This window comes from Callorhinchus milii, unplaced genomic scaffold (assembly GCF_018977255.1).
Source record: "Callorhinchus milii isolate IMCB2004 unplaced genomic scaffold, IMCB_Cmil_1.0 Scaffold27, whole genome shotgun sequence".
NCBI lineage: Eukaryota > Metazoa > Chordata > Chondrichthyes > Chimaeriformes > Callorhinchidae > Callorhinchus > Callorhinchus milii.
This window is the reverse complement of record NW_024704768.1, coordinates 1,759,336-1,777,740: the sequence shown is the minus strand read 5'-3', so window position 1 is coordinate 1,777,740 and position 18,405 is coordinate 1,759,336. Positions and strand designations below refer to the sequence as shown.

Here is an 18,405-nt window from a genome sequence, read left to right as displayed (position 1 = left end):
GGATGTCTTGGTAATGTAGTAATAATAATCCTTGCATTGGATACGTCTTCGAAAAGTCTCAAATCGCTTCAAAGAATGTACTGTCAAGTGAATTGATAGTGCATTTTTGTGGGCGAAAGGTGTGTCTTTAATGCACCATTGCAAGGGTTCAAGGAGGAAAATAATATAGCATGTGTATAGTATGTACAAAACATTCGTTCTGTCATGTTAAATTGAACTCTTTCAAAATAGGTCACTGCATAAAGTTTAGATGTACAAATATATAATGGGAAGTGAAATTGATTGCAGCACTTGCAAATCATATCACTCGGTTAGACTTGGGTGCACGTAGATGATTATTTTTATTTGTAACTTGTTGTACAAAATATTCGCCAATCCCTTAAAGGATGACTGAGAGAAGAATTGCATATATGGGGTCTCTCTTTTCGATAAGAGGAACACAAAATACAAGTGTCCTTTCAATTGAACAATGAAAATGACAGCAATCCAAGGGAAATAACAAAGAATTGAACTGGTGTACAATTTAAAATATCCATTGATTGAAATAACACGTGTTAGCTGCTTGCTATTGACGTATGGGGATATGAAACGACCCCATCACCCCCACCCCCCTTTCTGTGCACTCTCTTCCCTCCTAATAAACCGATAAATTGTCAACATATCCACCAAGTACATGCTACGCCTTGTATTGATCCGTGTGACCCAATAATATTCCATTAACATTCAATTAACAATTGGAGACCTGTCCCTTTTCAAACCTCTTACTAGTGTTTCATTTATACCCTTTTTGTTTTACAAAATAAAAAAAACTTTGCCTCCATGAAATTAGAAAAAAATTTTTTTTTACAGAATAGCACGTGTAACCGTGGTATATGAGTGAATGAAATATGAAATACAACAAAAAAAATAAAAGCCATTATTTATAGGGATCCTGAAATGGCTGGAAGTGGTGTTTTTAGCCTCTGGTTTACCGTTCGCAATAGATGAACGCTCTCATTTGGGAGATCAAAGTGATGGCGACAGCGGCAACACTCGCTCTTTGAGAAATTAATCGGGGAAATTTGAGAATGGCTGTGTTTTTTCTCCCCGCAAAAGTCTCGCATATGCAGTCCAGATTTATTGCTGTCCAATTTACAAGTCTACTTTGCATATCACGTGCCGCAAAGGCTGTATCTTAATCAAATTGCCACTTGGAGTGCGCACGCAAGGAGTGGACGTGAAAAAAAAAATGTGTGTGTCTGGAAATTAGGTGCTCGGCTTTGGAGAAGTCGACTTTTTAAAAGCATCGGCAGTGCCTGATATGACGACTTCGCTTCTCTTGCACCCACGCTGGGCGGATACCTTGATGTACGTGTACGAGAAAAGCCCGAATGAGAATAACAAACTCCCAGGGATGGAGGCACTGAGTGGCAATTGCTCTTCCAGCCACTGCAGAGATTTGATTCCACATCCAGCTCTGGGTCGCCATTCTGGCACTTTAGCCCATCACCACCATCATCATCACCACCAGGGTCCTGTCTACTCGGAACTGCCGGCTCCCGAGGCTGGGAGGCAGTGCCCCGCTCCCCAGACCTCCTCCAGCGCCGCCCTGGGTTACAGCTACCCCTTCGGAAGCGCCTATTACGGTTGCAGGTTGCCTCACCCGCACAACGTGAATCTACCGCAGAACGCTCTGAAACCGTGTGCCTATCATCCCAGCGAGAAATATTCCGAGGCAGCCCCGGGGCTGGCCAGCACGGCACTGCCCAGCGAGGAACTCTCATCCAGGGCCAAAGAGTTCGCTTTTTACCCGAGCTTTGCTAGCTCGTACCAACCCGTCCCTAGCTATTTAGATGTGTCTGTGGTTCCGGGAATCGGTGCCCACGGGGAACCGAGACACGATGCGCTGATACCCATGGAAGGATATCAGCATTGGGCTCTGTCGAATAGTTGGGATGGACAGGTTTATTGTTCCAAGGAACAGACACAATCTTCTCACCTCTGGAAATCTCCATTCCCAGGTACACAGACCATAAGTCATATTATTTATGAATGCGGTTTGCATATTAGCGATAATAATAATAATATTCCTTGCATTTGACACAGACCCTTATCACGTCTTCGAGACGTCTCAATGCGCTTCACAGAATATACTGTAAAGTCATTTGACTGTATATTTTGTGGGCAAAATATTGAGCTGTTTAGTTTTTAGATCAGACCACAATAATAAAGGTACACCTGGATAACATTTTAGGTTGCAAACTGTACCTGGGTGCGTTGTGGTCAATGTGAGTTGGCGGTAAATGTTAAGTATTATTAAGAATAATAATCTTTGCATTTGTTATAGCGCCTTATCACGTCTTTGAGACGTTTCAAAGCGCCTCACGGAATATACTGTAAAGTGTGTTGACTGTGTATGTTAAGTGAATTGCTGGCGAAACAGTTTTAATGTGTGTTTGACTACAAATGACCAGAGGGGCTTCACCTGTGCGCGCGATAACGCGAGACAGGATGAATGTTCAGGTAAAAAGCTTTATGCAGGGATTTGGGTTGTGTTGATGTACACTTGCCTGGACCCTTTGGTGTGCGCGGTTCACATCGCTCCGCATTAGGGCGGATAGATGCACTTTGTTTTTTTTTGTATTAGTGGAAAAAAGCAATGCGAATTAATTATTGGTAATATTTTTGCCAATCAAAATAAGATTGTAGCCCAGAGCACACTCCCCCTGCCCCACTCCCCCTAACCAATCAGAATTCGCCAACCCTCTCGGGGAATCAACAGCGAGGGAAAACTTCCATTGCAAAGTTCCAACGTGAAGTTACAGAAAGCAAATTGCACAGTTACTACACGCGCGAGAAGCTGATAGAGGCACCTTAGCCTCTGTGGGGTGATTTTGAGATAACGAGATGACTTCCATTAACAAAAAAGGAAAGAGTGGCGTGACTTGGCAAACATGAATGTATCATTTATTTATACAAAATACACAGTCAATCCATTTTACAGTAGATTCTGCGAAGCGCTTTGAGACGTCTCGGAGACGTGATAAGGCGTTATATCCAATGCAAGGACTGTTATTATTATTTTTATTATGTGTCGTTTTGGCATTTACCAAAACGTGTGACAATATGATTTCAGTGAGAAGGGTTTAACTTGTTCAGGCGGTGAGCTCGCGTACCTCTCTCCTCTTTTGGTCTCAGGGTTAGTCGGTGTGGGTAGCATGATATGTATGATACAGTATGACAACGCTGAGTATCTCACATGTCTAATCGGGGACACGGCAGCGCCTGTCAATAACCAGCATTCTCCAAGGTTATTTTTAAAAAGAAAACACCACACCAAAAATTGCTGAGCATGCGCAAACACCAAAAAAATACGCACGGGATGGGGTCAAGCGTCCCTGCAACCTTTTTAGATACTGTACAGAAGAATCTGGGTAACTGCATAATAATAATAATATTTGGATTTCATTTGGCGCCTCATCACGTAGCTGAGACGTCTCGACGCGCTTCGCAGAATATACTGTAATGTGAATTGACTGCATATATTTTGTGAGCGAAGTGCATATATAGGGGCGTAATTGAAATAAAAAGTCGAATGCCGCATTTGAAACACCAACCGCCTTCATATAGGGACAGCGGTATGTATGAATGTATCTCTGTTCATGTGAGAGTGAATGCCATATATGTGCGTGTGCATCTTTGCAGACTCAAAGGCTCAGGGTAAATAATAATAATGATCCTTGCATTTGATATAGCGACGTTATCGCGTCGTTGAGACGTCTCGAAGCGCTTCACTGAATATACTGTAGAGTGGATTGACTGTGTTTCATTATTATTATCATTATTATTATTATTATGTGTACTATATGTGAACCACTACTGAATTACATTGTGTGGGAATCTATCACTGACTTGCAGTCCAATATATACCTAATTTGGAATCCATGTTTATCTGGAACTGCGAGTATATAAAGTTGAGTGCAATTGATAACGGGATGGTGATATTGCGGCTTTTAATGAAGAGCGCACGTACTGAGCGCGCCATCAAATGCATCTGTTTCTCCATCAAACATATCTGTCCGTCTTCCAATCCGCTGAGTGTCTCTCTTCGTTCCTCAGACGTGGTACCGCTCCAACCTGAAGGCAGCAACTATCGGAGAGGAAGGAAGAAGCGGGTCCCTTACACCAAACTCCAACTCAAAGATCTGGAACGCGAGTACGCGGCCAGCAAGTTCATCACTAAAGAGAAGAGGCGGAGAATCGCCGCCAATACCAACCTCTCGGAGAGGCAAGTTACCATCTGGTTTCAGAATCGCAGGGTGAAAGAAAAGAAAATACAAGGGAAGCCGAAATCAGGTCACATTCACGTCACCTGAACCGCATTCGAATTCATTAAACTTCTTGCAATATCAATACCGCAGTTACCCACTGAAATAAATGAGATGGGGGTTTAAGATATTGACTTGGGGGTGGTGGGGGTTGTCGGGAGGAGGAGAAGCAAGAAAATAAACTATTTCCAAATAAATACATGGACATTATTATTATAATCCAGAAACATAAGCGGTGGACAATATTTCTTGTTTGTAAAATAATATAGGTCTTGAAGCCAACCGAGGCGTCCTTTACTATAAGCCGAATTTAATTTGTCTTTGTACATTGATTGTATCGTGTTGTCCGAGTTATTGTAGGCTGCTTGTTTTTCAGTGTTTTTAAGATAATAATTATAATAATAAATTTAATTTTTTTGGCATACACACGCCCACGTATTTACCCAAATGTGGTTTGTTTCAATGGCAAGAAAATACTTGGTGTTGGGTCCAGATCCATACTGTAAGTTTCACCAGAGTCTTTGGAAGGCGCCATTGTGGTTTGTGTTTGATACGCCAGTCCAGATATACACACATTCACACACATTGTGAACAAATTTTCTATTAAACGCAACAGTAGATTGTTAATATGTCCGTATGTTCCCGGCGACATTAATTACTTCAAAGTAGAAATGTTTACTACACCAACCAGTTAATAATTCATCCGGACAAACGAGGAATTCGAGTTGTGGGAAAGTAAACCCCCAATTAATTGGACCATGTTCAACATTTCATCATTAACTGTGAAAAACAGCGAGCTGGAGAGGAAAATATCAGAGCGAAAGAGTCAGTGAGTGATTGATAAGTATGTTGTGTAGAGGTGGTCGCTTACAGAAACTTGCAGGGATTTCATAAAAGGAAAATAAGCACAACGAGTGCAGTTCAAAAGAGAGAGGCGCTGCTTATCATTGCATCAAGGTTGATTGATAAATGGGTCCAGCTCTGCTTGATTGAAATTTTATTATGATTTTTAACTTTCTTAAAATTGCTCAAAACTCCACAAAAGCTCGATTTTAATGCACTTAAAAAAAATCATGCTTAAATAAAAAAGTAAACACCCCCCCAACCCACCCATATGAAAAAAATCCCTGTCATGTGCGGGTGTCACGCGAATGTCTGGTTTCCCAATTTGGAAACAGAACCAAAACATTATGGCATCGTTGAATTGTTTCTGCTTACAAAGCCCCTTCTGAACGATCGCGAATTTATTCATAAAGATGAATGCTTCTGACTTAAATATATAGTATCACGCGTCAAACCAGGCACACGGTGAGATCGATTTATATATATCGCGTTATTTTCCTTTGGCATAGAATTTAATAATTCATATTGGAAGGACAGACAGACAGACAGATAGACACGCCACGTAAATAGTGACAAACCTGCTTACAGAAAAGAAACGCGCAAAATGCATACCCGACCAACATACATCCAGACAGAGAGATACACAGTCAGACAGGCTAATTATACCCACAAACATAGACAGAATACACAGACGGAAACAAATACACATGCAGATATCACCAGCATTCCAACCTGGTCATTTGATGAACTTGAGAGAGAGAAAAATAATTAAACTGAAAATTTGAAAGGATGGAAATCGGTTTATTGCGGCAAAGAAGAATAAAAGAAAAATGTAAAAATCGCCTTTGAGTTTCACTTATTCTTGAGGACCGACAGAAATAAAATCACACTTATTTTTTTTCAGTTTTTGTGGGTTACAAAACCTTATTCTAAAAGTATTCCTGTGGTGAGATTTTTTTTTGAAAAAAAAGTGTTGCAATTAATTCATTTCCTTTTCAATGAAGATACAATTTCAGCTTTCACTCTCCAGACTTGTGTTGAATTACTTTTACCACCTTTCAGTTTGCTTTTACACTTTCTGCCATCCAGTTCACCCAAATAGCTCGAGAGAGAGCAGCAAACACAGCCGCCATCCCTCGCCATTTAACATCGATTCAGTTTCATTAAGATGGCTTCAGATTTACCACAAATAATCTTTGTGTTTGATACAGCACCTTATCATGTTTTCGAGACGTCTCAAAGAGCTTCGCAGAATACACTGTAAAGTGAATTGACTTGCCATTTACATTTTTTTTTAAAAAATGGAACAACGCCTCATAAGATAGATCTGGTCTCAATTTACTTCACCCGCTTCGTTCACGTGTTTTATTCACTCAATGTCGTGATATGGCGTTTTATATATTTTTTAAAACTACCGCATTTTCAATTTTCTAAATATTTTCCAAGCCTAAGCCTACACATACATTACAATGGATGGTCGCTTTTTATATGACATTGAATAAATGGGTTAATCTATCGCAAAGATATTTTGTTTTGGGGGAAAAAACACACTGTGAATTTTATAAAATTATTATACCAGTATTTTATTACGTAAAAACAAATCTGAGGAATAGAGAGGATACCGATTAGAATGCCTGTAGCGTTCTGTCGCCACTGACTATATATTACAGATGTCTCCAACTGTGAGAATCCTTAATCATTTCAAATTATTACACATTTATTTTGCCGAAGACATACCGTTCAGATCATTTCGGATCGAGAATTTTCAGCAAAATGAACAAACGATGCAGGAAGTTACAGACGAGAATGACATTTCTTTTTTTTTTGGAAAACAATTGAAAATTTAAACGACCAAAAGCCACAATTGGAAACACAGAGAGAGGGGAATAGAGAGGAATGTTATCATCTTGCACATTCGAGGTAGAAATGTGCAAATACCTACTGAGCCGATGACTGCAAATGAAAACGCGGATTATCCAGAGACCAGTTTATTCCTGTAAATAACGGGCAGGATTGGCGCACAATTAGTTCTTGCTTGCCTCGTTAAACTTGTACAATGCTGGTTCAATTTTTCTCCAGATATTCACCGAAGGTGAATGTAAATTGTATTACATTAAAAAAACTCTATTTTTTGACAAAAAATACGGAAAAGCAAGATTCCTAATGAGTAATTCGGAAGTGGCGCCACTTTTAATTTAGTCTCGCCTTCTCTTATTCAGAACAATTGCTAAATGCTGTTCAATTTGATTGAATAGAGAGAATCTTTCAGATAAGTAAATAATAGTACTTTGCTGTTGCCGATCCACCAAAGCGGAGCCAGCAATTAATTTCCACCGCACCAACCATTTGTATTTTTTTTTAAAAAAATAAACACACACACGTTTAAAGTTAAATCAAAGCAAAAGAACATTTCGAGCGTTTGCCTGTTACTCCAATCGTTTATTCCCGCGTCAATCCAGTTCAGTGTCGGCGCCAATTACAACGGCCCGTCTGTCGGTCGGTTCTCTTTTTACCCTTGACCGTGACTATCCGGTAGTCTTTGACCTTGACATCACGCCGCTCACACATTGCCGTCAGTGCTGGCGAGGCTGTCCTGCCCACAGGCCTGTCTGTGCATGGACCACTCATTTCCTGCGCCACTGCTAATGCCTGCCGCTGTCCACAGACCCATAGCACCTGCCCCAACCCCACAACTCCAATGGACACAACAAACACAGCACACAACTCACATCAAATGTCCCGCAACGCTTTCAATACCATCTTTCAAAGGGCACATTTCCCACCCCGGTGACCACCACCTCCCCCCCCCCACACCTCTTCCTCCCACCCACCCCCCCAAAAAACCACTTCAATTTCTTGATTCACCAACGAAGAACCGTGTTATATGGAACTGAGAAGAGTTCTGAATCGTGTCCTTGTTATTCCATCTTCTCTGCAGTCTGTCCCACGAAGTGTCTGTTCCATTCGGAATCTGTGGCTGTATCTAGTTTTTTTTTGCAACCGGAAGGTCAAATCTGACAATTATTGGACCTCGAATTTCAAATAAATTTAATCCAGACTCAATCTCTGTCGGTTTAAAGGGCTTTAAAAGACGCAAATATGTGTTTCTCCATTACGCTGTTTCCTTTTTTTCTGGTGCCACAGACCAGTTGCTAGCTCATATTCCGGTCAAATGGCGTGGTGCAGGCAAGGTAATAACTTCAACTCTGTAAAAAGAATATATATATATTCAAAGAGAAGAGTTAGGGCCATATTAAAGAAAGGTAGGGCGTTGTGCGTCAGATTTTTGTATCTGACGCGCAGCGACAAGCTTTTTTATGTTTCTGTATCGCATAACATTGTATATTTTTATATATATATATATATATAGCAATTTCCTGGCGACGATAGTTGATTGGAAGATATTCTCGCAATGTTTGTTTTTAAAAATCAGACTTGTATTTTAAGAAGAGCAACAGTAACTCTGTTTTTTTCTAGGTTGAAGATTTCTGAAGCGGTTATTTTGTTCACAAGTTGAATGAGTGAACACGTATCTTTGAGGAATATCGAGCAATGATGTTATAAATCGACCATTCGATCTTGCTTGGTTACTCTTATCCTTGCAATACTTTTTTTTAATTATTATTAATTAAACATTTGACTTTCATATACTTTTCTAATTGTAGCTCTGTTGGAATTCAATCCGTTTCTTTCTTCTATGTCTACTGAAAGCGACCAGAGGAACTTTCTCATTCATTAAAGGACGGTTTCGACTTCATTACAATTGGATTGCTACAGAAGGCCTCGGTAAGAGAAAATCACATACATTTTGACACACCGAAAGCTTCTCAATTCGTTTTAAAATGTTGGAGATATGAAATACAACGTGAAAACCGAATAGTGGATTTTTTTTGTAATGTGATATAATTAACACAAAAGTACTTCAGAATGATATGAGAAGTTGTGCTTTTCATATTCCTCACAACTACAGAAACTTGATTCGGACTTCATTTAATCAGTTTTCAATATATATATATATATATATAGAGAGAGAGAGAGAGAGAGAATCTTTAAACTACAGTACAGTGACTGGGATTGACTGACGGTGCATCACGAGATATGTTTTGTATACGTTAGTATTGTATGTTTTGTATATGTTATTTAAAAAAAAGTGTGCATACTTGCTAGAGAGCTGTTTTCTTCAGGCTCCTTGTAATTTTTTCATAGAAAGTAATTTCCATTCGCTTTACTTATTATACCGGAAATTGGAACGCTATCTTCCGGTGGTTCTTAAATACGTTTGTATTGTGTATATATTTTTGGATGAAATGCTATAATCTGGACGTCTACAACGTGACATTTCTGATAGTAATAGCTTGAATAATGAGGTGATAGAAAGGAAACCAACACAGGGGTTAAATAAGGGCTTAAAGTTACAAGCGACTGTGTCATAAACTGTCTGCATCACGTACAATCAGATCTTAGTTTTAGTTTTTATCTGAGAAAGTTCTACAGCGAAAATGAGTTTGATATTTATTCACTTTCTCAGCAAACTTCCGAGGCAAATGAAAATATCAGACCCCTAACTAGAGGCGTGTGGATGGGGATAAACCGACTGTGAACTGGGGAAATAATATATATCTTCAATCGTATTGAAGTAAAGACAATATTTTAAAAGCTCATAATTGTAAAGTATCTTAGTTATCAAAGAACTGATATTTTCTGCGGTAATCGAGGAATTTCATTCTGGATTTTGCTTTTAGAAAATACGAAGAATTTATCGATTTGATATAAAACAAAACGTGGTGCCGCCAGCAAAATCTACTGACGAATTCATTTGGGAAATGTGAATGAGTCACACGTAGTTTGTACAGTAATAAATATAGATTATAGTCTTTTTAGAAACTGTGTATATATTTCTGTCTGTCTATTTTTCCGTTTCAATGTCTGCCTCTGTTTGCCTATGTTTCTATACATAGTCTGTTTATTTCTGTCTCCCTGTGTGTGTGTGTGGGGGGGGGTGTCAGTCTGTCTATCTATCTGAATAAATGTACACATCAATTAAACAGATTGGTAGATACATAACTTAGGCTGAACCAGGTCATATTTCTGATTCTTGGTTAGAATATGAATGTAGAATTCCTATGGATCCCAATAACATTAGGAATATAAGAATATAATCCGGAACAAAAATATAAAACACTGCCTCTGTGTAAAAGTACATACGTTGTGCGTTGCAAAACTCCAGTGTTAGTGTCGTGTAGCGGATTTACTTTCGATGAGTGAAAACACAAGAGCAGTTCCGGGTAAACAAACAAAAGATAGTGCGTATCCAAATCTAATCCAACTTCTAGGTAAAATATAAATGGTACCGATTGGAGAACACTTCCACATCAGAACATAAGAATTGCCAGACGAAAGAAAACGAAAAATCCATCCAGTTCGCCTTCCACTCTTCTGGCAGTCGCTTGACATGTCGTGTCCCAAACTATATACTGTATCCCCGAGATATTATTTCCTAAAAGAAAAATCTAATTTGCGTTCGAAAGACGTCACCTGTCAATGATTTCACATTAATCTGTGGCGCGCGTGTGGAAAAAATATGAGTATTGCTTCCTATTTAGAGATAAGTTCATAGCAAACATTATGTTTGGAAGAATGTTTTTAAATATAAAAATGCTATCTATAACTTGCTTTCGATCCCGTATCACGGAATATTTCCTGCTTGCTCTATAACTGTGATATTTGTCACAACAGTGGTTATCAACATAGGATTATTCCAAAAACCAGCAAAACTGTTCTAGTCTATTGTTAAATACACAACCAACAACTACATTCACATATACAGATTACAAAGATTATAAAGACGTTCCATTTGCCTGGAAAGTGGGTGACATTTTAAATAAATGTCAAGTTCATATTTTTTTATATGAAAAATAGTCATTGGTTAAAAAAAAAGCCAAATCGAACTGACAAAGAGTCGATAGTTCGGGTCCGAGAGTTAATCTTGAGTTTTTTTTTAATTTCCTTTTTAGTCGGTTAGACAGAGATGTGTCACTTGCTTTTTGAAGTGAGGAGGTTATTGTTTCCAGTCTGACCAGACAATCAAACGGCTGCGGTATACCCGTATAATTATCAGGAGTTTAAAGGCTTTTTGTAGCCCAGACCTCGTTACTCTCTCAGACACTATTAAAAGGCACAAGCGCTGGCCTTGTCTCCGAACATCTCACTGTGATGCGAAATTACACATTACCAAAAAAAAACACACCCAACACATTGAATTCAGAAGTCATTTTGTAGTTTCTTGGATTTGGTCGATCGGCGTTGGCTCCGGGAATAGGCTCTGTGTGTGTGTGTGTGTGTGTGTGTGGCGAGTAGTATTTGGCTTAGTGTAAAAACCCCAATGTGTTCAACTCCACAAACAGTCTCTGCTGCTTAGCCTTAACTCCCCCAAGTTTTACGAGTCTCTCCTTTCTTGTCCCAGCCCCAAAAGACGTCTCCTCCGAGGTCTGCAATTTGAATAAGGAGCAGACGGTGCACTCGACAGTGACCTTGAACTGAGTCGGAACACGGTACCGTTTTATCCTCCTTTTAAACCTCCTTTATCTCCCGTGCCTTCCCGGTTCTCTCTCTCTCTCTGCCTCCCCACCCCTCCCTCTTGTAGGATCATTGTATATTCTGCCTTCGGTTTGGAAGTGTTGCTCAGTGTTTTAACTGGGTTTATTTGGAAGGAAGAGTATTTGTTAGTGGATACAATAGGCGCCGGCCTATGTTTGCATCTGTTGAGTTACAAATGGATGAGTCGGATATGTTCTTCTTTCCCTCCTGCCCTGACTCCTTGTGATCGCATGCTGTTTCTGCTAAAACCTCAGATAATCAGGTAACCAGAGAGAGAGAGAGAGAGAGAGAGAGAGAGAGAGAGAGAGAGAGAGAGAGAATAGGAATGACGTATTATTGTTGTTTGTGAAAATCAACTGTGAATGTGTTGTTTTATGGATAGAAATTCGCTGGTTGTGTTTTTCTCTGTTTACGTGCAGTCTGCCTCTTAAACTGCTGAATATAAGAGGAACTGAATCTATTCGCTTTCTCTGTTTATCTGTTGCCGCCGTGTTCTGATTCAATAGCAGATATTTTCCCTAATGTGCATTGCTTTGCAATAATACGCGTGTGATTAACAATACGCGTGTGGGTTTATATATAATATGTGTGTTTGTGTTCATGAACATAACCAAAACAGGTGTACGCCATCACAGTGAAAAATCATCCTCTCCATCTCTCCTCGTGTGCAAAATGTACAAATTAGGCTTTATTGTGTTTTTTCAATCATTCTATTTTTTGCTCTTTCTTTCTTTCTTTCTTTCTTTCTTTCTCTCTCTCTCTTTTTCTGTGTCTGTCTGTCTCTCTCTCTCTTTCTTTCTTTCTCTCCACTTCTAATACACGTTATTTCCATTTCTGGAATGGAAACATGTGGCCCACTGTATTGTTGTTTTTGGCCACTGTGGATTCACTACAGTTGAATACTACTAAAACAGTTAATAATTTAGGCTGGGTTATGCACAGCTAATGTGGTCCTGGCATCGTGAATATGAGTAAGTGAACTGGAATTCCAGCATGTTTCTTGGCTCAGGATTCAGGCCGGGGCACTATGCATATACAATAAACACAATATCAGATAATCTGTCATGCATTAAGTTGAAATATTATCAAATTAAATTTACCAAAGGTGACGTTGAAATTTTTCGAGGAAGACGTAAAAATAATTCCAATTCTGAAAGAATATCGGGTAACTAACCCGGTTACTGATTACACATCTTTTTACAGAAATTAGCGTAAAGAGACTTATCATAATGCACCTCCAAGTGGTCGAATAACAAGGCGAGACCTAGTCATGGTGTACTGGAACTGGCTTGGCATATTGAATCTTGCTCAATTGAATAACTAAGTCAGCGCAGGGTTCAATGTAGTTGTAGCGATGCTAAGTATTTAAGTGTAGTGGATATGGCAGGTTCATTATGGTGGACGGTGGAGAGACACACTTAGGGCAGTCAGAGGAAGAGTCTGTGCGGACGAAGGTGTTTATTTTGGTTGTAAATAACGCCATCTTGCGAGACACGGAAAACCGCATCGATGATGCCTCAAATCGTTCGGAATTGGGAACCGACAATGAATAACCATAACCTTAACTAAGAAAATAGACTTTCTATTTTTTCAAAGTAGACGGAATAAAATACCCCAATTAGCTCACCCTCAAATGTTTCAGGTCGATTTTTAATTAAGAGCAAACGAAAATGAAACTTAAAAAAAAAGTTCAGTTTACCCTTTATTTGCAATACATTCGCTGTCAGAATGCCATGACTGAACATAACCGAGCATCAATTAACATATATATCTATATGTACGCATACATATGTGTGTAGATATATATGTGTATTTACTTATATTATTATATATCTTTGAATTTCTGCTAGATTTATTTTTGAATCTTTTGAGAAACTTTTCTTTCTTGAGAGGGGATATGTGTTTACCCGAAAACCGAATGGCCATTCAACTTCATATTTTTTTAAAAAAAATTCAACAATAAATGTCGAATTGAGATTTATGGTTCAACATAAAGCGAATATTAAGGTCTGAAATACATAACCGACGGTATGAATTATAAAGCTACCCAAATTGTGCTCAGATTTGTAATAACAACTCGTGGGTATTTTTTTAAGCGAAAAGAAAAAAATGAGAACTTTGACCTCGGCTGAATTTCAGCTAAATTTTATACCGATCAGTGGTCAATTTTATTTGCAAAGGGCATTTATTTAGTGTAAACTGTGGATGGTGAACAGAGCATGTTGATGTTCACGACAAGAAAAAAAACAAGTGCTGCCTCTTACAATGAAAGGATGATTCCAACAAACAAAAGTTCTAATTAAACCCACGTGGGTCATATTGCGTGATTAATCTTTATTCAATTCAAGTCTTTTCGGCGCCAGTTAATCCTTAAATGGAGTAATGCACCCCCCCCCCCCCCCCCCAACTCCACACACACACACACATACACACACCATCCATTATAGCTGGTTAGCGCGGGAGGCATAACATTTCAGAAACTCTCATACAGCCCAGAGTTACTATAGAGCTTTGAATATATTTCATCAGAGTAATAAAATCAATGCATTGGGTCGCATTGCATTCCCAGGAAACAAACCCACTGAGCAATTGTGCTCTGGTTGCCGGTTTGACAGATCGAGAAGAATGTGGAGATCCTGGGGAGATAGGCTTTTATTATTGGCTTCCAGGCATTATAATTGCACTCTAGTCATATGCTTTTACAATGAATAAATATGGGAGAGAAATCCGCGCCAACACCATAATATCTTATTGCGATTGCGGTGTTGTAACGTGGCGCCTTAATGTGCTATTAAATATCCAGTTAACTAGGAAGCGTGCGGTGATATACAATATGTTTCATGGGTGATTATTGAGATATCAAAGCAATGGTAAATATTGTTCATGCAAGTTCTTTCAGTGAAGAATTTGCGCTTTTACTGTTGAGGATCGGCAAAGAATAAGAAGCGTGCAGTGTGCTCGAGTAACCGTGCATTAATCGAACGGCATTCGTGTTTTTTTTAATTAAAAAAAAGTGAAATCAACTCCCACGTTTGAAAAAAAATCACTTGGAATATTTAAAGGAACTCCACGTTTGCAGCCAGGGGAACTTTCACATTAAATGAAATGAAACGTTATTTGCTCTAATTGTTTAGAAAATCAGTTGCACACATTAATTCCGTGACCTCCGTACTGCTTGGTATAATATGGCCATAATGAATAATTAGCTCGGGCCTTCATGAATGAATGAATGAATGATCTAGGAGTTGGAATGAACATAAGTCATCATTATACTTTATACACACACATTTTATATATATATTTATATCCACACGTACATATATAAGCGGGGAATACCTCTCTTTGTGTAAAATGTGGTGCCCAATGAGGCATTAGTCAATCACAGTTATGTTTTCAGGATTTTTTGGGGGTTTTTTTGCCCCTCGTGGGCGGGCCTGACTCAAACCCAGATGGCTTCCACATGACAACGCTCGGCCAATCCTGGAGACCTCTCGCTTTAACTATGTTTAATGTCAGATTGTAATAAACTGGAGACGCTCTCCGTCAGGCCCGCGGAAATGGGCGAACATAACTTGCTAAATCCAAGCTTTGTGGGACCCCTGGTAAACATTCATACGGGAGATGCCTTCTACTTCCCAAATTTCAGAACATCTGGGGGGCAATTGGCGGGATTATCGTCCCTATCTTACCCGAGAAGGGACAATGTTTGCTCCCTGCCCTGGCCCGTCTCAGATCAATGTAATGGATACCCGCAGTCCTATCTGGGTAACACAGTTTCTATTAACCCCTCATTCAATCGAACCTGCGACATAGGCAGAGTGGAAGAGCAGAGCAAAAGCTACTACCGAGATGGCGGGTCGGACAGCGTGGCCAATCTGAAGCGAGAGGAGAGGATCCGGGACAATTCGGTGCTTCCCGTGCACGAATCTGCCATCCCGAACGGGATCGGCGCTAATTTCTCCAAATACGACTATCCCGGGTCGGAGTCGCTACCGCACCAGGAACACGGAGCGTGTCACCCGCTGGAGTCAGACTCCAACTCGCCTCTGATGAATGACCAGGAAAAGAATTGTGGCAATAATTCAGCTCTCGCTTCGCCAATCACCCATGGGAACTCTCTACCTGCCGGAGGTAAGCACACACACACACACACACACACACACACACACACACACCCACACACATATCTCCAACCTCACCTTTCCTCAATGCATGTTAGTGTTTCGCCCACAAAAATATACAGTCAATGATAATTACACTTTACAGTACATTCAGTGAAGCGCTCTGAGAGACGTGGCAAAGAGGCAATATCAAATGCAATGATTATTATTATTATTATTATCTGAAATGTTATTTTGTTTCTAAAACAATTCTAAGATACATTCCTTTAACAGCGTTCAATGCAATCAGGACAACGTGTAAAATAAAATAAACTTTTAAAATATTTTATAAAGCCAGGAATAAAGGGCAGGATAGGTCTTATATATATATTACATAATATTGTATATATATATATATATATACTCGTGTTAAAATAGTCAATATTGAGCTACATTTTCCAGTTGCAGTGTTTTGGAGGAAAAATAATTATTGCTGAGTTTTTTTCTTGTAGTAACTGGCAGGTTTTATGGGGGGAAAGCATGCGGAAGCGTAACGGCGGATTTACTGAGGCAAAATGCGGCTGTCGGAATGTGTAGAATTCTCCATTCTGAAGAGATCAGACAAGCGTTACATTAAGAGCTATAAATCCAAGATTTATTTATTATTATTATTATTATTCATTCAAGGTGAAATGTTTAACAAATAAATCATTGCCATCTTTCAACTGAAAATTCTTGTTTTTCTTCTGTCTCCTCTTCCTTGCACGTTTGACGCCATGGATTTTTTTTGGGGGGGAAACAAGGGACTCCGTGGTTTCCCGTTCACGCCAGAACCCGGAAAAAGCGGAAACCTTATTCTAAGGTTCAGATCGCGGAGCTGGAAGGAGAGTTTCTGATGAATGAGTTCATTACTCGACAGAGGAGGAGAGAGCTTTCAGACCGGCTCAATCTCAGCGACCAGCAGGTGAAAATCTGGTTCCAAAACCGACGGATGAAAAAGAAAAGACTGCAAATGAGAGAGCAAGCGCTAACCTTCTTTTAGGTGCGAAAAAAAAGACAATATTCCTTTGTTTTTGATACTTGCTGAAAAACAAACACGAACATTGCAACGCCACACACACACACACTCACAGAAATATAACCTCATACACATGCACACACACAGAAATACAACCACACACACATACAGGCATACACACATTCAGAAATACAATCCCACCCACACACACACATATAAAACGTCACACACATACACACATCACCCAGACAGATATACAAACAGCCTCACACACATACACATACATACAGCGCCACACACATACATACACCACCCAGATAGACACATAAACAGCCTCTCGCACTCACGCACACACTGAAATAATCAAATTGTTCGCAATACTCGGACAGATCCAGGGCGAATCTTTGCAATTTATGCAAATGTGCTCGACTTCAGTTAATCAAATTAGGCAACAAACACAACCTAGTGGGGTGTAATGGACAGAAATAACTCTGTTTGTTTTGTATCCACCTGTGTTCTTCCTGAATGTCTTTTATATACTGAAGTGATACGAAGAATTAATTTTAAAAACACATGAAAAGACGATGCAAAGGAAAGTTAGAAGGTAATAATAAACTAGCTCGATAAATCGATTTGTCAGGAGTAATCGATATCATAGGTTGAGTATTTCAGGACCAGTCACCGAAGAAAAAAAATCCGTTTTATACAAAAACTTCGCATTAATTCCACAGGGGCCGTTCATTCATTCATTCATTCATTCATTCATTGAACGCCAAGTAATGGTGAAAAAACTGAATCTTTAACCGCAAAATTATTTAAATGCTGTTTTTTCAGTACTGTACTGTGTTGGAGACTTTGCAAAATGAGCTGCAAAAAGTGAATGCTGTGTTCAATTATGTCCCATATTTGCACAGTATAGAGCTCTTTGGTGCATGTACCTATGTATATTTTCTGTACACGGCTATGCCTGCACAACTTAAAGGACAGTAATAGATAGCCACGGGTTCTATCTTTCGACATATATTAATGTATAGTTGTGATTATCTTACGCTAAGCAGTATAGCAGTGTAAGTTCTTTTAGAACGATTGAGGGGCTGAATGGCCTACTGCTGTTCCTATGTTTCTAAGACAACCTCTGTTGGATATGGGAGTAATACATTATAAGGCCTTTTGCCGTTCAACGACCAACCCACAAAGTGCTCAGGTGACTGTATCTGAGGGTAGCAGACAGACTCTACAATATATATATATTCAATCCACAAATCTTCATACTACGGGCTATATGCTCCTTTCCTCTCTTTACCCCAACCCCACCACCCCATCCTCCCCCCCAAAAACAAAATCACTGTTCGGTTAACAGACAAAGACAACATGTTACGATCGCCATCTGTTCCTGTGAAACTCGTCAATTTTTCTTTTATGTATAAAAAAAAGCCTATTTTACATTGTGTCATCATTGGGTTGAACGCCATTTTTTGATATATATATATATGAAAATTCATCTCAAAAATAAAATGTAACCGACTGGTACGTATACGAT

The 18,405-nt window shown here is 39.4% G+C and overlaps 2 protein-coding genes across 2 annotated transcripts; both read left to right on the top strand.

The window, feature by feature from the left end:
* Window positions 1-1,245: 1,245 nt before the first annotated feature.
* hoxc13a (homeobox C13a) lies at window positions 1,246-4,494 on the top strand. Its single transcript, XM_007909652.2, has 2 exons — window positions 1,246-2,000; window positions 4,099-4,494. The coding sequence occupies exons 1-2, from the start codon at window positions 1,301-1,303 to the stop codon at window positions 4,353-4,355; spliced, it is 957 nt and encodes a 318-aa protein (XP_007907843.1). The 5' UTR covers window positions 1,246-1,300; the 3' UTR covers window positions 4,356-4,494.
* Window positions 4,495-15,295: 10,801 nt separating this feature from the next.
* hoxc12a (homeobox C12a) lies at window positions 15,296-17,001 on the top strand. The gene is made up of 2 exons (XM_007909654.2): window positions 15,296-15,878; window positions 16,651-17,001. Exons 1-2 carry the CDS (start codon window positions 15,305-15,307, stop codon window positions 16,887-16,889), a joined length of 813 nt encoding a protein of 270 aa, XP_007907845.1. The 5' UTR covers window positions 15,296-15,304; the 3' UTR covers window positions 16,890-17,001.
* Window positions 17,002-18,405: the final 1,404 nt, after the last annotated feature.

What these genes read in the sequence shown, in the direction of transcription:
- hoxc12a (XM_007909654.2), top strand. Translation starts at nt 15,305, where the DNA reads ATGGGCGAACATAACTTGCTAAATCCAAGCTTTGTGGGACCCCTGGTA. An exon ending in GAACTCTCTACCTGCCGGAG is followed by an intron (nt 15,879 to 16,650) that starts GTAAGCACACAC and finishes GGGGGAAACAAG; the next exon opens with GGACTCCGTGGTTTCCCGTT.
- hoxc13a (XM_007909652.2), top strand. Translation starts at nt 1,301, where the DNA reads ATGACGACTTCGCTTCTCTTGCACCCACGCTGGGCGGATACCTTGATG. An exon ending in CTGGAAATCTCCATTCCCAG is followed by an intron (nt 2,001 to 4,098) that starts GTACACAGACCA and finishes TTCGTTCCTCAG; the next exon opens with ACGTGGTACCGCTCCAACCT.